Consider the following 23,499-nt stretch of genomic DNA (forward strand, 5'->3'; position numbering starts at 1 on the left):
CTAATAAATTACTTGGTTAGAAGGAGGAGATTATTTACATTATCAGATCAGAAATCTGAAAAGCATTCATCAAAAGAGTGATGCATTAAGAAGCTCCAGAACTTCACAAAAATATATTAACTGTGGATATACACACCTGTTATCTTTACTCTAAAGCAAAAATTTGCCGCATCTGAATTATGGTCTATTTGGGTACATTTTTCCTTTTGTCTATTAACATGTCTTTACGGTTGAAATTAAGCAAATGATGTGCAATTACCTGCACCTTAAAAAGGCTTACAGCAATGCAATCATAAACAGATTATGCACAGTAAATTATCAAAGTAGGCAGGCAGGGGTTTTGGAGCAACCTGTTCCTAGGTAGCATCTGTTCAAGGGGCACACGCACCTTTATTGTTAGGAAAACTACAAGTCAGTCTCAACATCAGACAATGGAAAGAAAAAAGTAACACTTTTAACATGTGAACCACTAGTGTATACAGATTATGTTTGTTTTAAACAAAATAATTAAGAGAGGGCTACTCAGTTGCTCCTCTTTTTGTTATTTTAGCTACACCTAAAGACTGATGTTGGCCTGACTTTTTTTTTTTTTTTTTTTTTGGCTTAATTTGAACAGTACTGTTCAATCACTTTTTCAAAAACCGAGAAGGATAAGGAGGTCTAAACTGAGATATAACTTCTTTATTGCATTCAGTGAGTAAAAATAATTTACAGATCTTTTTGCAGATTGCTAGAAGTAGAATTATGACAATGAAATGCTCAGTTAATGTTGTGTGTCTCTCTGGAGCACAGTTTGCTAGAGCTCTCTAAGCATAAGAATACCAGACAGAAGTAAAAATGAAGGATGTAGTTTTGTTCAGTTTTCTCTATATGATGTGCCTCCAGTAAATTAGGAAAGTTGTCTGACTGGTAACTGCTACTGGGAAACTTACTTTAGTCTTTCTGAGACTTCCAAATTCTACTGGAACTAAATCAGTGGTCTCCAATGTGGGGTGCATACACATTGGGATGCAGGAAGAAAATAGGAGAACTTCAGTTGTACATGCATATCATTTATGAAAAAACATAGATATTAATGGTGCATGCTCAAATTTTTTTTAACTGACTGGTGTGAATGATCAAAAAAGTTTGTAGACCACTGTTCTAAATCAATCTGTATGTAGTCTTCCAATGCTGTACATTAACAATACCCACTTAGAGTTGGCTATCATGTCTTGCTTGTCACTGGCACATTAAAAGATTTTTAACAAAAAGACAAGCAACCTCGCCCCCGCAAACATCCCATACCTCAGTCTCAGAAACATTCACTACTTTAGTACAACTACTTTTAAATTCAGAGATACTGTCCTCAAGTGTTCAATCTCTGAATTGGATATTCCTTTAAGAAAAAACAAAACAAAACAAAAAAAACCCACGAACTGTTATAATCTTTTGTTCTCATGTAAATACATTTGAGACCTTCCTCTATTGTCTCTCAAGACTGCAATCAGCAAACTCTCCTATGCTCTTAATAGCATTTATTTGACTGACAAATCTAATTTATCTATAAATACTTTTTCCTTAGCAACTTCTCTCTTCATAAAACTGTTTTGTGGAAATATAATGAAGGCATTTAAAAAGTTGACATGCTGTTTCTAATAGGCACGTTTTCTTCTGGCGAAATGAGAGAGGTTATAAATATCTGTGTGTACAAGTTATATAGTACCTTCTATCATCTCCATACCACTAGGAGGCTTACAATGTCCGGCATGGCTCACAACCCAGACAGGGTACTGCTGATTTAGTCCACAGTACAAGGCCTGTATAAAGGTCCTGTAATAACCTGCCAGTCCGGGGTTACCTGTCAAAAGAAACACACAAGCACAGTCAATATTAACCTTTCAACAGCAAGCAAGGTACTTCAAAGCAAACCAAGCAACATTATATTTGAATTTGTTATTTTTTTTAGCACATCTCCAATTTTTATTCTCCCAAACTCAGGGGCTATGCTACTGAACTGTTTTAATTCCATTCTCATGGCATCCATGAGAAGTATATGGCAGAAAATGCAGAAGCTAAAATTGAAATTGCAAAAGCTAAACCTGAAGCCCAGCACAAGAGAAAATCTCCTTTTGCATTAAAGTTCAAGCAGCTTGCTTATCTCCCCCATCAAGACATGAAAATCAGGCAAATATAAAGAAATCCCAAGATCTTACAAAAATGTGACAGACATTAATGTGTGTATCACTTGATCCAGGTATCTGTCACTCAGAACATGGAATATCTCTCTGTTAGCAGTTGAAAACAGGTATGCTATTTACAGACAATCCAATATTCGGTCAAGATTTCAAGATTTCCATACAAACCTTTAATCTTTACCCCTCACATTTTTGTTTGTTTGTTTTTCTTTTGTATATGCGCAGTGACAAAGTGTCAAGGGGCTTAAGTTGAGAATAAATCCATATGAAAATGAAATGAGCCTTGCTTCCCCATTCCCCCAGGAAGCATAAAAATTCCACACATATATAAAAACATATAATTTCTCTCTATTTATTTCCTTTTCCAGGGTAGACCCCACTGGTTTCTTATTATCATTTAGACATCAGCAAAGCCTGCCATTGTAACTAGGATTGCTCAATTGCATGCCCTTCACTTGCATACCAAACAATTCTTAGTTTGGATATCATCAACAGCAGGAGGAGGCAAGAGCAGTATTGTGTAAAAAGGCATTCAGTTTTTAAGACAAAGACATCCCAAAATAACACAGATGTATTATTGCAAGAATATGAAGGGAAAAAAGAACAACACTAAATTTTTTTAAATTTCTTTGTAAAAGTCTGACTGTAATAACAGGCTGAGCCAGTGTAAGTACTGACAAGGGCAGAGAAGGAGAGGAGTTGGAGCTGACATCAAATGAGCTCTTGTAGAAATGGCAGGCGGCGGTAAAATCTGGGTTTATTTCACTTCTTCCCTTTATACAGTGGGCATTTTGGGTTCTTTTACTTTAACCCTTTTGCTCTTCAGGTAACACACAGTGAGCTCATTGATCTCCAAAGAGGCTTTCCCTCACTGTAGGGTTTCCAGAGGAGTGTCTCCTGGCCACAGAGACGCAGTACAGCAGGCACCTGCTGCCACCTCTGGCACAGACATGCTCAGAAGCTGGTGAGTCCCTTGCTCACACCAGTGATAATACAAGGGCAGAACATAGAAACCTTCCACTCTAGGTAAGGTATTACACATGCTTCATCCATCACTTATATGTAATAGACTCAGCTTCTGATGTTTTTTAAGCCTTAAAAACAATCTGATCTTAAAACAATACTATTTTTACTGGAATACATAGATTTTGAAAATGGGAAAAAAAACAGAGTAGTGTTAGTTATTTTGTACTTATAAGCATCTCTTTTTAAGCTTGAAATTAAAGGAGAATTAAAATAAGCTGTTGTATACACAAACTCAAGAATGCACAAGGAAATTTTTGCAGGCTGATTTCCAGAAAATCCATTTAAAATTCCCAGGGGTCACACATACAAACCTTTACATTTCACACCCTCCTACGACCTCATTTTATTTAACCAATAAAAATGTACATCTATTTTTTTTTTTTTTTTTTCATTTTTATACTTCAAAAGTGTATCAGAGATGGACCCCCAGAGATAACAAGATTAAATCTAGACATCATTTGTCAAGCTTCTTGGGTTGAAGTTATATAGAGGAAACTTGTCATTCAGGAAGGCTGAAGATGAAAGTAGCAGCAACCCAAAATAAAGTGCATTTTTTGCAGTATAAATAGTCATTAAGTTTCAGCACTATACTCAGTCCTGCAATATAATGGAATTAGGTAGTTTGGGATCAAGGAATCATGTTAATCTTAAAACTAGCCTTACATCTTTTTCTGAGTATCCATTTCAATTATTCTCTCCTTTAAAAATGCAAAACAATGAAAGGCAGGAAAATAAAAACAGCTGTCTTTCAAATGTCCTTCTCATCCTCAGCTAGGTGAACCTAACATGTAAGGATGTAAGGACTCTCATGATTCAGCCATCAGCTGAAGAACAGAGAAGTACGAAGCGCTCATGAACCACCAAGGGAGGCTTTGGATCAAACACTATGCAAAGCTCGAAGCGCAGTACTACTTTTCTTGGAGAAAACAGGATTTTTATTCTGTGATAAATGGCATGTATATGTTAGACAGGTAAAGGAGAAGATCCATAAATGCAAAAGTAACCCCTTTCCCTCACTCTCTGCACACACCTGCTCATGGTAAAAGACATTCTGTGGGGTGAGCTGTTAGATCTGCTACTGATACTTTAAAATGCCTTGAAGGGGTATGAATGAGAACCGCTGGCACAAATGGAAAGGCAAATCAACAACAAAGATTTTAACAGCAAAGCTTTCTATAGAGAAATCACCATGTGTAAAGCAGCTATAAATTCGTTCTTTATTGAACTTTCAGTTTCAATGGAGTTACTCCAGATTTTCACTGACTTAAGTAAAAGCAGAGCTGTAGTCCCGGCTCTTGAAAAGCCTGTGTACACAGAACTGGTAAGTGGAGAATGTTAACCTCCAATTATAGATCAAACTTGCATCTCTGCAAAGTCAGCTATTTCATACAGTTTTAACTTTAGCTTCTATCTGTCAACAGACTTTAAGGGGAGAGAGCAAAAAAACCTAAATGGATAAAGATTTTTTTTTTCTATACAACAGAGTTACAGTAATAGCTAATGGAAATATCTGGGGCTTAATATGCACATCAATCTGTGATCAACAATAGTTTGGGCTTGTCTACTGCAGTCAAAGTGTTGTTCAATTAATTTTATTTTATTTTAAATAAAAGGAACAACCAGGTTCATCACACAGGCATGGAGGTAACGCAGTGCTCATTTGTGCATTTTAAGGACTTCCCAATACATCAGAACAAACCTGCCTATGTTCTTTCACTCAGTCCCAAAGTGTCAAAAAATAGAAACCATAAGTAAATGCAATGTTAACCTCCCTGATTTGAAGGTTACTCCAGTTATTTGAATAGCACATCAATCCTCAGACACCTCAGGGCACCTGAATCATTCTTGCATGCCAGCAAATCTCAAGTTGCAGTCATCTGAACCAAGAAGCACATCTTAAGCAGTTACTCTCAACTGTGCTTAATTTTAAACTGTGTTTATGTTGTTTCAGAAATTTTTTCAAACAATAGCTTTAAGTGGTGGCCATAAAAGAAAAAGACACAAAACTCTAAGACACTGCGGATTAGCTTGATTTGCAAAAGATTTCTAAGCATTTCATGAGAAGAATATGTTACATGGACAATTTGGAGTGAACTGGAGCGCAGTTGGATCACTTTATTCGGTGTACTCACAAATGTCAATAAGCAAGGACCTTCTCTGTTCCTTTCTGTAACACGAGTCATTTCATCCAGCTGTTCCACATAAAACCCAAAGTCTTTCCATTTTTAATCTGAAGATGAAATCTCCTTGCTTTCCTGACATGTTCCACATACTGCTAAAGCAAAACTGGGAAGCCTGAAAGAATTTGCAGGGGTGCAACTCTGAGCTACATGGAGAGGTAAATGTTCTCTTTCCACTTACACATACTGCAGATACAGGTTTTCAAGAACAGGGAGGTACTCTTTAACCACCCAAACAGATAAGAATGTGAAAATTACTCATAAACATGCATTTGCCTGACTTTTATTTTCAAATACTTTCTTTTTAGTGCTGTTCCATTAAGATTTTAAATACCAGCAACAACTCAACAAGAGACAACAACTTATACAAGCTAAGTATCTGCCCCATGATAACAGTGATAATCACTTTTATCCCGATTTCACATTATTTCCTCTGTGAAGTGTCAAAAAGACAACCTTAGTCTGTCTTAAGAGGAAATATGCACTTATGCTTGAGATGCTGGAATTCCAAGAAAGAAATTACCTGGATTCAGGAGGTTTAAACCTAGGTACATATGCTATCAGTGCAACTCAATCTACCCCTTAAATCTGGATGCAAAACAACAAATACATAAGGATTATTTAAAAAGTCACAGGCCATACCTAATCCCCACAAGCAATGACAACTTTTGACTCTTACAAATTGTCAAGAATACCAAATTCTTCTGCAACAGTCAAATATTAATGTAAAATGTAAACTTTAATCAATAGAGCACTAGTATTAGACAAACATATGCAAAAATAATTCCTGAATTTACTGAGGAATATACAAAGAATTCCACAATTGTGAAACATTTCAGGTTAGGTATAAAGATATACACCAAAACATACAGGAAAAGCCTTCTGTCCTGAAAGGGGTAGCTCAAAAATATACACAGGTCAGTCAAATGAAGAGAGACCAAAAGACAAAACGAAAGTAATTCCTAGCAGTTTTGGAAAGGATATCTAACCCCAAAAAGATTTATTTTAGCCTCTAGTAAATGCCAAGGGGAGTGGGGAGTGAAAGAGAAGAAATTTATGTGTAGCTAAATCATCCCAAACAGCTGTGGGGTTTCTTGCACCTTGTTTTTGAACCAAGCTTTTTGTGCTCTGTGCACTGTCCTCGATGCTTCCAGCCACGTCTCCCAAAGCCTGCCCATCTGCAGGAGCAGTAGCTGGCAGCGGGCTGTGGTGCTTCGTGCACTTTTCATAGCAGTTGCTTTCTGTTTCCTTTGGGACCTCAGCAGGACCATAAAGAATAGAAGCAGCTACATGAATAGAAGAAGGGAAATACACAGCCAGCAGTGGGTTTACTGAGAACTTTGAGGAACTGGAAAACATGCCAGCAATTACCATGAGTTTAATTTTAGAAATAATCCACAGTTTCGGAATTAAGTATGTATACCACAGTATTTACACGATAATCTCTTGCAACAAAACCAAATGCAGACTTTTTTTTGTTTGTTTTTTTAAATGAGCAGCCATAAATCATGCTGGAAATCCAGGGGCGCACAGCAGGACCACACAAAAATCATTTTTGTGGCAAAGATTCCAACTGCCTCTTTGCAGAGCTGCCAAAGCTCCCAGCTCCGGCCCGAAGGATCGACATGACAAGTTCCTCGCTCAAGGAAACTTAATCTGTCTTTGGCGTCTGACCAGCCACCATGGAAGAAGATGCAGCTCCCCTATGTTAATGAATGGAAAGCAGCCCACGCAGATGTCAGGAGGATTTAAATGGAGCATGTAAAAAAAAAATACAATGATGTTCTCACACTTGGGAAAAAACTGCAGAAACTGACACCACAGCTGACGATCAGGCCTTAAAAGGAAACACACAGGTTTCTTGGCTGTGCAGGGTCAAGGAATTTCAAATAACGCCTGTCAAATAACATCTGAATGGCCATCACAAACTCACGTCAATTAAACTTTCACCTGTTTGCACATCGAGGGGACCGAAATTCTTAGCTCTGTATTCTGTTTAGAGTGTGTGCGAGCGGAGCAACCTCAGCCAAAGAGCAAATAATAACAAAGACGGTATGCCGAAACACGTGAAAACTCTTGTTTGATCCTCTCTAGCTCTGGAACCATGAGTTTGGCTGGAAAGCACCTCAATGCTTCGGTTGTGTAAACAGGGAATCTCAGGACTCAGCCAGGTGCCTGTAACTGCTTATTACAGAAGTTTTTCAAGTTTTTCAGAAGTTTTTCATTTCATATTTTCCTCCTATACATATATATGTATATATTTGTTTCTCCTACATATATATACATATATATGGGAAAATATATATAGTTTTTAGCCTCATACAGCTATAAAACTTACATTTAAGATTTTATAATACACATTCTGTATGTGCATTTCACAGAGCAAATACACCTGCCTTGCTGTTCTCTAATGCTGTTCTACCTTTATGACAAATGTGGGCTCATTCACCTCTGAAGAAGTCCCATGGACAGCCTAATAAACCTAAATTAAACTAACAATGTTGTTTTTCCCTAAGTGACAATTGTGCCTGATGCTTGTGAAAAAAAATATTCCCAAGAAACTATGATAGAACAGGTTTTTTGTTGTTGTTGTTGTTGTTGTTTTTGTTTTTGTTTTTTTTTTTCTGCCTTTCTTTTTTCACAGTAATGATTAAAAGCATCTATCCAGACAGATATGAAAACAAGTCTGAAATCCTGATTTTGGCAATGGAAATCTACTGGATTTTGTCTGCAAGTGATATTGCAGGGGTGTAATACAATTATAAAGGTAAATATTGACATACATCTGGTGACTTCAATGTTTCAACTAGCTAAGACACATACAGAAATATATATACAAAAAAAAAAAAAGTTATCAATTCTTTCAGTATGCCTGTAAACAAATGATTCTTGAAAGGGAGTTAAGGATTTAAGTATGAAACTGAAAAACATGAGTTCACAATGGAATAGTGAATTTTCCACTCTATTTTTTAAAGTGATAAAACAGAATTTACTAAAGCTCACAATTACTATTTTTTGTTCCATTTTCTGCATATTAGATTAAAAATTAGCACTTTTAATTAGATCTCCTGGTACACACCTGCACATGCAGTCTCCTGCACATCTGTTTTGGCAGATGAAGACAGATTTTACTACTTTAAAACCCACAGGCTGTTGGTCTGCCTGACCCAATCTATGCTGCAGCCCATCCTGCAGTGACCTCTACCTTGGGTCTCAAATTCCCAGTGGGAATTGTCCAGTTGACTTCAGGGACTGAAGCAGAACTGGACCAGCAGAAAACTAGTCTCCTTCTGAAAGAAACAAAGGAGAACAAAGGACATGGGCAGAAGAGGAACATGAGACTTGGTGTCAAATGGGTTCACAATAAAGCCTACGAAACATTTGAATAACACAACCCTGATGAGACAACATCAGCAGGAAGAAGACAAAGACGAAAATAAACAATTCAAAAACAAGATAACCACAAATTATTTGTTTTGTGCAGATAAATAGCTCTGCAGATTTTATCAATTTTGAATGAGATACAAGGAGAAAGCAAACAATAAATTCAAAAAGCACCAGAAATTAAATTTTCAAATTTGTATCAGAGATCTGTCTATGCTGTAATGCTGGTCAGAGTTACAAAAAAAGAAAAAAGAAAAAAAAGTGTAAGCTTGAGACCTTCAAGGTCATTTATTTTTCTTTCTTTCTTAAGACAGATTTCAGAATAAAGTATTTTATAAACAGGTAACAAATAGCTATGGAGAACATGAAGACAGGAGATGTTAGAAAAATGTCTGAAAATACATTGCTGCAATTTTTGTGGAAAGAAAAGATTTCTTTTTGTGGGTTAAGAACATCAAGGGAATGCAGCATTCGAAAGGAACTGTCTAAAGTGATTTTGTACTTGTATCTGCTATTAGTGTTCAGAAAAGTAAGAGAAAACAATAACCTGTTCTGTGCATGATAAACCAAGAAGAAAACCCAAGACTGAGGAAAAAGACCATGTAGTAAGGATATTTGTACCAGTCCTGAGATTTTCCATGAAGTTCAACTCAAATGTTTCAAACACTTTCCTCCTTCATAAACACAAGTCACTGTGGACAAGCTATTTAAGAGCTACCATGAAGAGTTTCTATCCCATAAGAGAAGGCTTTAATAATGGATATAAGAGATCTACAGGTGGAAAGGCGCTATATAAGTACATCTTACTAAATATTTATTTATTCTCATGGGAGCTTTTAGATCCATCAATAAAAAACAGGATTTCATCTCAAAAATGGAAATCAGGACAATGATCATAATCCTCCATCATGCTCACAGCAGAAAAACAATGGACCAAGAGTGATGACTTACTGAATGTTTGGCTCTATTGTTTTCATAATCTAGATACTGAACATAATGGGTGAAATTTATTTTGTTTCAGTGGTCCATTGGAGTTACTATACAGAACCACGTGTTCTATAGAAATAGGGCCACATGTTACCTAGAGTCTGAAAGGAGGCATTTATTTTTCATGATTTTTAAGAGAACACTACTTCAAAATATTTATTATCAGTGGAAATCCATATCAGCTCTGGCACTTCTAGAAGTAGATGCCAGGAAAGAAGGAAGTATATTATACACATTTTAATTGCATTATTTGTACATGATGCGCATGGCTAAACTGGATTTCCATCATAGGTGGGTCCTCTGGGAGGTACTTTCTTCTTCCCCTCTGCCTCAGACATCATAGAACAAAAAATACACTTCTTTAAATGGTCAAACCAAGCAAAATACCCTAGAACACAATATTTCCATAACTCAAGCCAAGCTTCTGCACATTGCAGGAGAGGGATTACTTCCTCTCCTGATTATGCTTTGCGGCCAGGCAGGCAGAAAGAATCCATGCTGAAAACAACGCCTCATTAACAGGGAGAGGACATGGAGAGAAGACTACAGATAGAGAAATTTCGGCAAGCCACTTCAGTAAGTCACATCTGCCACCCAGATTTAGGAGAGGGAAATGCTGTCAAGCACAGTTGGAGTTTCAACCATCCTGTCATTACTCTGCCTCCTCCAACTTAACAAGCTTAAATGTGCCAAGCCCCCATCAGAGGTACTGCTGGAGCACTGGGAAATTCAACAAAAGTGGCATATTTCAAGCCTAGATCTGACATACAGACTTCTCTTTGCATGAGGAAGTTTTTATTTTTAATGAAAGATACATTTTTTTTTTATTTTCTAAAGACAATGGAAACTGGTGGGCTGACCCAGTAAACAAAGCACAACTGTCAGCATATTTTAAAATATTACTCACAAACAAGTAGTCCATAAGCAGAAAAAATAATGGAGTGCAGCGTCCTAAGAATTGAATTTTCTTAAATCTAATACAGGATATCTAATAGGATAGAGCACACCATTCCTTCAGCGGCTACTTTACCAGTCTGTATGTTCTCTATCCAAATTCTTATCTTCTCAATATCTTTGAGTCCCCTATTGCTCCAAAAGATTTGGGGAAAATCAGCTGATGTGTTCAAAGTTTTATTGGAGTTAGAAAGCAGAAACCAGACAGGTACATAAAAATTAGTGTTACCCACAGAGAAGAGTTTTCTTCTCTGTCAAACTATTTATCCCCATGAAATAAAGGGGAAAGCCCTCAAAGAGCTTTTGTCTGAGTCCAGACAGCACATCTCATTGACAAGTCCTCAAGAACTTGACCCAGGAAGATTTCATTACTCCCATTTTATAAATGAGAAAATAGAAATAATAAACAGGCTGTTGTGGTGTAACCCGGCAAGCAGCTCAGCACCATGCAGCTGTTTGCTCGCTTCTCCCCAGTGGGATGGGGGAAGAGGACTAGAGAAAAGGTAAAACTCATGGGTGGAGATAAAGGCAGTGTAATAGGACAGAAAAAGAAGGGGTAATAAAAATAATAACGATAAGAGAATATACAAAGCAAGTGATGCACAATGCAATTGCTCACCACTCAGTGACTGATGCACTGCCCATCCCTGAGCAGTGGCAGCTGCATGCAAGTATGTGCATCAAAAGTGTTCTGCTGTATTTCTCACTGAAATAGAAATCTATATTCTTGTTACCTTATCTTCTGATAGGACAACTTGTAGTCAAGAGGAAGGAGAAAACGCATTATCTTGTCCTATATAAACCCATCTATCTAGATTGTTATGCGACATAGACTTTAGAGTGTAACTTGTTTGCATTGACTTCTGTTGCATTGCATATACCAGCTACTAGAGAGTAAGAAAGCTCCTTTTCCACTGTCAATTTTTCTTCAGGAAAAAGAAAAATAATCAAATCAACCTAAAAATCTAAATTCTCCACATTAAAATCTGCAAACTCAGGGTCAAACATCAAGAGTTGACAGCTTCATCTGGAGCTTCAGTGTGAACAGCAGCAGAGGCATTCACAGCGAGTCACTACTGCCTGGTGTGACCCCTGGGGCACCAACTCCTCCAGAAAAGCCTCAAGACAGAGCACGTGAACCCACATACACGTTCTACGTGGTGAGGACTGACACCACAACCCAACTAAGGGAAGTTCTGCAAGGAGTCCACTGAAGGAACCCCATCCCTTGCTCCCAGACTGCCCTTCCCACCCCCCTACCACGGCTCACCAGCCTCCGACTTACACTGGCACCACTGCAGGGCCGTGCTGTGAACCCAAACAGGGAACGGCTCCAGCTTAAAATCGACCCCAGAAATAAATGTATGTATGTACTTAACTCACAGCATGACCTCGTAAACTATTGTTCTGGCCTAACCAAGGGGCGGAGTGGCACAGTGTGGTGGGAACAGGAATACCTTATGCCACTATTGTTGACAAATATTTTGCGTTGTGAAATTATGGCCTTACAAAGTTTGTTTTAAGTGCTCCAAACATTAACCTCTTAGATCTTCCAGTTCCTGATGGGTCTTAATATATGTATACTAAACATTTTCTAACTTGTGTTATACTTTAGACTCAGCAAAGCCTGCTTTGTGGCCTTAAGACAAGGGATTGATGGTTGAAGGCAAGAGCTCGATGAATACCCCAGGTCCGCCTCCCAGTCTCCAAAGGGAGGCTCAAATAAGTCCCACTTTCAATAAAGCAAGGAACAGCAGACACTTTCCAGGAAAGCTCTGATTACCTGACATTGATTACACGAGGTCAGTACACAGACAGGTGGGATACAAGAAAAAATACATTATTGAGAGCTTTAGGAATACCAGCTGGCTTTCCCCGAGCTATCCTGTGGAGCAGTTCAGGAGGCAAGGAGTACATTCAAAGGAGCAAGTGGCTAGCTCAAGTCCTCTGCTAAGTCCTCCGCTAAGTCCTCCTTGGTGACAGGGACCAAGAGTCCAACAGAACAAGGTTCTCCGGTTGATTCTCTGCATGAGGTGTACCATACCATCAATAACATTGTCTTTGTTTTTCAGTTTTTCTCTGCTTCATTTGTTCAGCTGAGAATTGACAACAGCAGCACTGCTCTACTTGGGAAAGTCTGGTGGGAATAAGCACAGCTAGCAGAACGCATGCAACTCCTTTTATTTGAAACTAGGGGAGGTAAGAAGATAAATGGAAAGGGCAGTGTTAACATGATGGAAAATATACAGCCACACAGAAAACAGTTTGTGAATATAAATATATGCACACAAAAAAGTTGTTAGCTTCAGATCATCAAAACTAAGCCTGTAAACAGGTATCACATGCAGTTTTTTTTTTTTTCCTTAATATTAGCAGGAGAGCCATTAAACTATGACTTTCATCTAAAAATTACCATTGCATTTAAAAGAATTACTTAATTTAAGCCACCTAAATTGCAAGTGAAATCAACATTATTATTTTTTTTTTAACATAATAAAGAGCTGAAGTATTTAAGTGTGATAAGTTATTTTCCCTAATGTCCTTTGGGTATGCAGTGCTGTACAAACAGAAGATGATACACGTCCTGGTGCAAGTATTTCACAAAACCAGAAAGAGTGGAGCTGCCCAGAGTTAAACATTCTAGGAGAGGAAGTATTTGTCGTCTCACTCTATCCAGTTGTGCTTTTATTGGTAATTTATTTACACATTGTTAGCTGACTGTTACTGAATGCTGTCTTAGAGACTCTGGTGATAGATTAGATAAATTTTGCAAATGGGAATGAAGATTTGTTTGGTGGTTTGCTACACAATTTGTGAGGATGACTGAAGCATCTATTGAAAAGCAACCCAGTGGCAAGGCTGGGAACAAAAGCCCCAACATTCCAGTCCTTGCATTCTCTGCTCTAAGTGGACTTCCTTTATTTTGCTCCCCATAACACAAGTTAAAGGCATTTTTATGACCTTCAACAACCACCAGAACCATTAATCACTGCCCCATGAATGGTTCTATAAAACTATTTTTTTTTTTTTTTTGCAATGCAGACTGTGGATAAACAGTCAGTGCCTACATATGTATTCAGATGATAGCCTGAAGCCTGCTAGTGTATGGTATAGCTGGCTATTAGAGCAAAAAGCTTTCCAAGAAATGCTGTATTTTTTTTTCTAATCTTTAGAACAGCTCCCTCTTCTGGCATACCCTTTCCATACTGTGTTTAAGCACCACTTTTCACTCCTTAGCAATTTTTAATTCCATTTGGTACCAAGCACCCAACAAACAGATTTCAGTGTTACGGCACTTACTGTACAGTATGGCTGTGAAGGCAAGAAGCAGGCAGCTGAAATTACAGTTTTTGGAAAAGTGGCCAATTCCAATCACCTATTTAACTAAGAATATCCATATGTTTAGGTTTACTACCTTTTGGGTGCACCCCCCTCCAAAAAATACATAAAGATCCCAATCCACACCTGGACAGGAAGCCTGGATGACCAGTCCTCGAGCCAGATTTGAATACTCACTGAGGCTGGCTGGGGCCTCTTGAGATCATTCAGTCTGTCCCTCTGGCTCATGTGGGGTCAGCTGGAGACAGTCACCCAGGAACATGCGCAGCTGGGTTTTGACCATCTCCACAGCCAGGAGACTCCACAACACCCGAGCAAGTGGATCCCTCTGCAGGTAGAAAGTCCTAGCAGTGCCCAGCCCTAGCTGCTACTTACACAAAGCACTTAAGATAAAATGAGGAACATTAATTCCTCTTAATTAGGTGCTTAGTATTAAGCTAGAGAAAAGAGTCCCTTTTTGAGCTAGGTAACATTGTCTCAGACTGACTCTTCAAAAAAAAAATTAAAAGTGACAGCTCTCATAAACAGCTTTATAGCGATAAAACTGCAAAGGTAGAAGGCAAAGTGAGGCTGGACAGATAGTTTGATTGCAGGTGCCCTGGCACTATTCAGTCAAAAAATAACCTTTTACTGCTTGATACAAACAGAACAGGTTCTTGATTTTGTTCATTAAGTTGCTGCTGGAGTACATTCAGTGACTGTGAGTGCAGAGTGTATGCAGCACTAGAACAGGAGCCAGAACCTCGAAGTGCCCTTGCCCAGCAGGTACAAAATCATCTTTCCTCATCTGCCTGTTCACTGCCAGCAGCATTTCCCTCTCCTCCCACACAAGTGCTGAATGCTGCCATGGCCTGGGACACTGCCTGATGTGCAAAATGGGCAGAGGAGGCAAGTGCCTCCCTTGAATGACTCAGTGGTCTCACTCCAAAAGCTGATTTCGCTTCACAAACAGTTTTGCTTTTTTTTTTTTTTTTTTGCCTTTTACTGGTTTAATCGCGGATTAAGTACCAAGGTTCATGTACCAGATTCTAAATTACATAGACCCCACAGCTGCCAGAAGCTATATGCTGCAACTGAATCCACTAGTACTGGGAGTCCTTACAAGATCTTGTGCAGTTCTTGCTGACAAATGGTTACAACAAACAGATCACACACTAAGAGGCCCATTAAAAGCCCCCTGATTTTGTTTAAATTAAAGCATATCCTAAAATCCAATTGAAGAGAATTGGAATAAATACGCTTTACATAGTTTGTAGAGCCAGGAACTTTTTTTTTTTATTTTTATTATTACTAAATGATAAGCAAAGCCCTTGGTCTCAGTGGTAACAGTAGCTCCTTTGATAGACCTCTGAAAAACTATTCATCCCAGTGATTGCTCAGCAGACAGAACGATTAACAACTTTACAATAGCAAAGGGAAAAACCAACAAACAAACAAAAAAGTCAAAATACAAAGTAATTAAGCCTTTAGGCTATACAATTAGTTTTAATGCAAAGTATTATTATATACTGAACCTTAATAAACTTTTCTTATGAAAATGTTGAGAGATGATTTTGAAATATCAAAGCAGCACACAAAGACAAAGCCAAAGTATTGAAGACTTTTCAGAGTCCTTGCAGTATAGTCAAAAATAGAACTTCAAAGTCTTTAAAGCTAACAGGAAGTCTCACTTCAAGGGAGAACACATTAAAGACTTGTCATAATCTAGAAAAAATGTACTATTTTCACTACTGAAAAACAGCTAAGTAGTCTTGAAGTGACAGCAGTCTTGTGGAAGTACATGTAGCTACTCCTAAGAGAAGATCAGAATCCAAGTCTCAGCCATCTGTTGTGCAGAAAACCATAAGCAACTCTTGACTGGGAGGATTATCTCAGGAGATTAAATCTTTATACTTTGAAGAAAGCATCTGTTTAAAGCCTATAAGGACTTAAACACCACCAAGTCACTGCATAAGTTGGTAAAACAATATGATGATCCAATATCCCAGCAGCAATCTGACTGCAAGCAGGCAGATCAAGAAAGTTGGCAGGCATAGGGAATGCTCTGCATGATTGCCAAAGCAGCAAATTCCAATGTTTCTGCATATTAATGAACAAAACTTATGTAGCATGCTTCACCACAAAAAAAATATTTTTATTATACATTATCAACCATGAACTAATCTTCCTGAGTACAAAATAGCAAATAACAAAGTTGCCTAGTTTACAGCAATGGTAACAAAAATGATGCTGGGAATGAAGATATTGCAAGGCACTCCTGCAATGAAATGCAGGAGAAAAACTTTATGAAGATGAAGCTAAACAGCACAGTGGTTTTAATATTTGTACTGTATTTATTTACAAAGTTAAATGTTTCATAAGTACACAGACACAAATAGACAGATACTCTTAAAACAGTAAAAAAAATATTCCATTACACTCTGTGGATCCTGGTTTCCAATGAACCCAAGCAATGTTAAATATTACTGCAGTAGATTTTATACTTCACTGCTAATTTTACACTAAACAAACACTGCAAAAGGAAAAAACAGACCTTTATAACACAAGAGGAAAAAAAAATAATTCCCATCCTTTCCCATAACGCCTACATTTCCAGGAAACTGGGAACCTGATCGTATATATATTTAATTTTATTCTGAGTAAATTTTCATTGATTTTAATAGAAAAGAATTCATATTAAGAACTGTAAACAAGCACACATATATTATTGACTGAGGACAAGAGAACAAATTGGGCCTTCTACACAGTAATTACTTCAATAAATACATATTCCTATACAGTGGTTTTGCTTACACAAGGAAAAGTGTTATGAAACAAGAAAGTTCACATTAAACATTTCAACATATTATTTACTCAAGTAAGTGTACACAGACCACCATATGTAAAAGCATTAGCCTGCTGTTAAATGAGACTCAACTCCACTGAACGTTTTGCATTTCCACTGCTTCAAGCACAGAGAGCTGTCAGTCCACAGGAGGCAGACTTCTGCCTTGTTTGAAGTCGATGGGAATTTTACCACTGGCTTCAGAATACGAGAATGTTTTGGAGCCAACTCCCTCAACCCATTTCAGAAAATAAGTCAGGGCAGAGAGAAATCCTCCCCGTCAGGAAGGAATCTGACTCACAAATTGAGGATATAGGATTTATTCTCAAGTGTCTTGCAATCCCAGCAGAAGCTGAGAATTTTATCATCTTTCTCTTCTATACTTGCCTCCCTCGTGCCCTGTTTGGGCTGTGTGTAAACAAAATCACAGGCATGGATTTCATTAACACCGGAAAGCATGTACCAGATCAGTAACACACAGAATAATACACCACCCACAGTAGGGCTTACCATGCTCCCTTCGGATCACTGAGCACTTGGCTGCGCATGCTTCCCTGTCTGAGGGAGAGCTGCCCTTGTCTGGGTATTTTTTTCATTGACCTGTACCAAGCTGTCCTTTTGCCCTTCGTTATTTCATCCCATAAGGGATCTCAGCCCAGGAAACATGCCTTTCAAGTGTGAAAATTGTTGGACCCCAGCAAGGCTCTACATTTCATACTCAGACAGCTACAAAACCACGAGGGGAATGCTATCTAATCCTGTTTAGGTATACAAATATGTTGCCAGATGACCCAAATGTCCGGATCTCCCCTAGAGCTGTGTTTTGTGTTGGCAGACAGAATTCTCCTTGAAGGCCAGAAGTGAGGCATGTATCAAACCAGGAAAAAAAAGATTTATGCGAAGCAAAAAGGCATTATGTTATGCCTGTTCCTAGCCAGCTCCCTGGCAGTCACAGCAAGGAGCTTGGGTGACTTGATTGACTTGAGTTTAGGTAGCCAAAATGAAGATAGCATCATCATGGTTTTGCCCTCACTACATTTCCAAGGTAAAAGCAAGTTTTAGTTTGTTCTTCCAAGGAGGAACTGCAACTGTAAGTGATGTTACACTCATCTTACAGTAACACACGTAAGAAAAGAGTTTAAACCAAGTCATTTGAGGCAAATGCCTTAAAAATAATCCTCTCTCTTGACCCAGTTTCCAAATTAAGTATCAACCAGCAATAACACATTACCAGACACGCTTCACTTTTACAGGTGAGGTATGTCAGATAGGATATGACTTTTTCCCAAAAGAAAGACAGCAAATTAAGCATTTCTTTTACAGGGCAACAAAGATATGAAGAGGTGAAAAAAAGTCAAACATCCTAGTCAGAAACTTTAAGAAACATTTATTATTTACATATTATTAGCGAATAAACAAAGCAAAAGTAGAGAGAGAAACATTGTTCTCATCAATACAATGCAACAATGTAAGGTAATTTATTTCCTAAAACTTTTCCTTAATTTACTGCTGCCAGTCCTATTTCAGTACTTTCTGCTAAGGAAGAATCACACATACATGCAATATAATTGTCTCTGCCTGAAAAAGTCTTACAGTATCCTATGAAATGATGCAACTAGTATCTTCAACCAACTCCAGGTGGAGAAAAAGCAGGAAAAAATGAGGAACCAGAAGAATAAACAGTACTACCACATGGGTTAACCAAGAGAAGCATCCTCCAGAACAGTGTAATCCTGGCCAAAACATTCACCATAACACTCAAAATGCCTTGAGGAGACTTGCAAATCAAGGAAGTTAGAAGCCAGCTTAAATGTTCTGCCTGCTTTGGTGGCTTTTCAGAGTTCCTTCTTCAGTGACATTCAGGCCACCCAGCTCATCATATCCTAAAATGAACTGCAGGTGGCAGGTATGGATACTGGAGCGAAAGTATACACAGTTCTAATAGAAAGCTTTGGATATTTCATATGTTGGGGGTAATACCTCAAAAAGTCAGTTTTAAATGCATTTCACAGTATTAGGTGTTTTTCTTTTGTTTGGGCTTCTTAAGGCCAGCTTCTGGAGGTACAAATCTCTTTTCTTTAGAAGGAAAGCTTTTAGCTCTCGGTGGGAACACCAGACAGTAGGAAACTAATCAGAATCAAAATATAATCTGTTCAGGAACAAAAGCAGGAGGTCAACAGGAACCCTGAAGGAAAGTTGAAAGGAAGTGGCTGATATGGCAAGACAAATCAAGAGCAAAACAGAAATAAGCAAAACATGCACAGGATTTGTAAGAAAGGGTAGCAGGTGTTGAGCAGCAACCATGATTCACGTCAGAATTCAAATCATTTTGCCATTCTTCAACATTTAAACATTTGGCTTTGAAAATCTAACATTTGTTGAACGATTATTTTTGGATATCTCTCTCAGTAGACTCAGATGTACATACATCTTTGTATTCCTCATTATCAATATTTGTTACTCAAAATCTTGGTATCAGCTTAAGATGCAAGAATTGATGTGGTTAAGTTAAAAATATTAAATTATCACCTGAAAAAAAAAAATACCTACTTATTGTAAAACTAGTAATAGAAGGGTTGTGACAACTTGGTTGGGTTTTTCTTATTTTACAACTGTTAGAAACGACAAGCACCATAAGTGAAACACCATATCCACAACGGCACCACTCATCTTTCAGATTCTTCCTGTAAAAAGTTCCTTGCTTTTCTGCTTTATGCAAGCAAAAATGACCTGTTAACAGGACATAACACTTAGCACTTCACCGTGACTTCAGTTACAGAAGCAGGGAGAAAAACTGAGAGGCACTGGGTACTCTAGTTGGTTACTGTCTGCCAGAAACCACCTTCACCATCATCAGTTATTTCCTAAGCCAGTTGTTTTGCAGCTTGGCAGTTGTTACATTTTTTTTGTTTTCTCAGTGAGACAACTTCCAGTGTATTACCAACATAATTCTGAAATAAGAGCAAAAACATTAATCAACTGCTCACAAAAGCTGGCACATCACTACAGAAGCACTCTAAATATCCCACTGATGTTTATTTCTGGTTACTTATCAGGTTAATATAAAATGTTACTAAGAAGTCCTCATACAAGTGTCCTACAGGAATTAAGAACCAGGTAGCCCTGCCACTACATTTTCCTGTAGACAAGTTTCTTGTGATGAATATAGAGTCTATAAAGCCTGTGTGTCCTGGTGCATTTCAAGCAAAATAACTTGACATGCCTTAGACAGATTCCTCATTTTGGATGCCAATACATCCATTTGACACTTGCACTCTTCATCCACAAACCCTTCTACTGGTATTTGTTAGCTTTACAGGTTTACCATAGCTACAGGCTCTACCACCAGCCCAAAGAGATGGGCATCACAACCTGAAGACAGACAAGTCTCCAGAACTTCGGGGAAGAAACACTTACCTGTTCATTTAGGCCTTCCAAAAAATGCTAGAAGAAATCAGCCATCAAAGAGCATCAAATCACACTTGCACCTCTGCAAAACTGTTTAACAATTTGGATCTATACAGATGGTCTTTAGGAAAAACTTACACTCTGCATCAGGCTTAAAAATCTGTTCCCATGAAGCAGTAGCAAGATGAAATAATGGGATGTTTATTTCTTCTTTTCAGTTACAGAAAGCATTTAAACTTCACTGTAATGGTGTTAAAAGTTAGGCTATTAATCAGCTACAGGAGGCTAGGACATAAAATCATTGTGCCTGAAGAAATGGACATAAAATATTCTACAGTGCTTCCAAAACCTAGTAAAAAATGAAAAATGGGACCTGGGCACCCTTTCACCACTAAATAAAGACCAGCCCATAAGCAGCAGAATATGCTTGAACAATTAGCAGGAGGATGACGTGGCAGTACCATTTTAACATACAAGAAATAAATGGAAAGAGTGATGAAAATATATAATGCTGTCAGCAAACAGATACCACAAAGTATGTTACATCCTAATTTCTCAGTTTTACCTTAAGGCACTACTAAAAATTTAGGTAACAGTACTGACCCAATATAACAAAGGAATTTCACCACTGTAATAACACTGATTTTTAGCTGCATGTATATGAGAAATTCCATCATTTATCTAATAACATTTTTGACATGGAAATTGAATATGCCTATTCCAATTCACCACATTTCCAGACTTAAAAAACAAACAAAAAGACCCTTACCAGGAATAATCATGAATAAGAGCCTAGGGAGATTTTTACTTTCATCTTTTGAGAGGTCTTTCCATGGCCCACATTTTAAAACATGGGTAGCAGCTCCACAACAGTAGATAAATTCTTCATGTAATGGGACTGGCTCTTCTGATGCTGACCTCATGTTTGCTGTAAGACAAAACAAGATACTGTTAGGAAGAGATCAGCAAATATTTACATAGCTTGCTCTCTGCTATTGTACTTTCCCATAGAACAACTAGGGAAAGAAAAAAATGACAACAAACAAAAAACACAACAACAAACAAAAAACTATCCTCCCAATCAGCTGTGATCTCAAATAAACAGAGACCCAATTCAATATTTGATGTTTGAGTAAGTTGCAAGAGTTTATACACACTACCACTCTACAAGGGAAAGCATCTTTCAGATTTTAACACAAGTTTACAATGATGAACTGGGCAATATTATCTAGTCTACCTTAAAGGCAAATAATTTTAAATTTCTTATTCTCAGAGTACAGAGAAAAGATTCAGTTCAAGCATATGTCAAGACAAAGAAAAGAAAAAAATACCAAACCAAGGAGAAGTACTGCATGAACGCCTTCACAAGTTCTGTGTGCCTCACTATGGGAACACAGCATCATAAGGAAACGATGACTATGGAAGCCAAAAGGCAAATGTGCTAGTTACTAGACTGCCTTCCAGCAGTAGCTGGGTTCCTCATTTTAAGTCCAGCACAACTAAATTATTTATAAACTTCCAATAGTTTAAAAGAGCAGTCTTTGTCAGTTAAAATTCATCAAGATTTGAACACTTCAGGTATGTATTTATGCTCTCCTTTAAAACTTTTTTGAAATTATTTAGTTATCTGAATGCAGTTATGGCAAATAAAATGCCACGGTGCCGTGTTCATCAGTTCATGGTTTTGTCACACATGAAATGGCTGTGTATTAATAAGGTACCACTTTGGAACTGGCTGATTGACCAAACTCCTGCATCTTCCCTTAAGTAAAAAAGCCCTCTTCATCAAATGACTAGTTACAAATCAACATGTCACTGAGATGAACTATGAGCTATCAAATGAAGAGTCAGAAGCCTGTGCTTGGTACGATCACATATATGCATCACTCGGAACCGAGACCTGTGCTCAGCAGGTCAACAGTGTGGTTTATATCAACTTCAAGGACTATTTAAGCTCTACAAAGCAGTTCTCATCTTAGAAGAACCTCATTTCAGGCTTCTGAAGCAAAAGATCTCACTTAGATGGAGCTGAAAAGCTTGGTTAAATTATTACAGGAATGACTACACGTTTTGTTTGTCCAAAATATGACTATCTGTAATGAAAAATGCTGTCCAACTTAACTCTTTCCAATTTAATCAAAGTAATTCAAAACTTTTTTTTGTCTTTGTATGTGATTAAATCTCACTTTAAGGGTGTACCAGGTACTGACGTTAAAGTTGACTGAAATATAAATATACAAAAAAATTAATGAGAAGCAAAAAAAAAAAAAAAAGATTTTAATCTTTAAGTATCTAGTTAGGATAACATTAGCACTTTCAAATCTTTTTGCTAAGTGAAAAAAAAAGTCATTCATTGTTGAATACACGGATCCGAATTCTATTTCCTAATCAGTTTGTGAAGGTTTAGGCAAGTAAACTCAACCATAAGTGTTATAGTAAGTTTAAAAAAGCTCTAAAAAGTGTTATAGTAAGTTTACTTATTATCATACTGAAATATCTCACGCTGAACAGAGACTCTTAAAGCATGGATATCTGTCCTGTCTGTACTGCAGAGCAACCACTAGAAAATAAAGACATCTAAAGCCAAAGTTTCCAGGACCCTGATAGAGGGACGCTCAAAGTCAAAAATGCTTAGTGTTACACAACTTGGAAGAAACAGATCTGAATGAAGCCATGAAGTAATGATCTTCAACTACGTAAAACAAAGTGCACTTGTAGAAACATTTATTTACTTCCTCCAGTTCTCATTTGAGGTTTTGCAAGGTTTAAGTAAAACAGCGGACAAGACCTAGAGTGCTTTATTTTGAATTAACAAAAAGTACTTTGAAAAAACTGAGCATAATACAAACAGAACATGCTTCTGGAGGGAAGAAAAAAGTGTTGTTTAGTACTTTCAATTACAGCACTGTTCTCTAGATGAATTTCCCCCCCCCACCTCCATCTATCTACTTCCCCACCAAAAAAAAAAAAAAAAAAAGCTCTATGAATGCCAAAGGAGAAAATTTTACTACTTCTTTATTCATCACGTTACCATTTGTAGCTTACAGTGACAGGAAGGTATGTAATTGAAGTGAATACTTTCAAACAATAATACTAAGGAGTAATTTGCAGACAGTAATTCCTGCTTTTTATTTCTTAATTACTCAAAACTGAAAGATACCAATAACATCTTTGACAGAGAAACCCAGTTACATCAACAACCACCGTAAAATTCTAGCTT

At 37.6% G+C, this 23,499-nt stretch overlaps 1 protein-coding gene across 2 annotated transcripts in view; it reads right to left on the minus strand.

Moving 5' to 3' along the window:
- LDAH (lipid droplet associated hydrolase) overlaps positions 1–23,499 on the minus strand; it is a 118,607-nt gene that overhangs the window by 82,049 nt on the left and 13,059 nt on the right. For both annotated transcript variants that reach the window (XM_082758045.1, XM_082758046.1), the window contains 2 exons: positions 21,049–21,207; positions 1,706–1,840 (listed from right to left, as the gene is read on the minus strand). In XM_082758045.1, coding sequence (XP_082614171.1) covers positions 1,706–1,840; positions 21,049–21,207 — 294 coding nt within the window. The remainder of the gene's footprint in view (positions 1–1,705; positions 1,841–21,048; positions 21,208–23,499) is intronic.

The sequence above is a fragment of the Aythya marila genome, assembly GCF_965140915.1.
Source record: "Aythya marila genome assembly, chromosome: 3".
Taxonomy (NCBI): Eukaryota; Metazoa; Chordata; class Aves; order Anseriformes; family Anatidae; genus Aythya; species Aythya marila.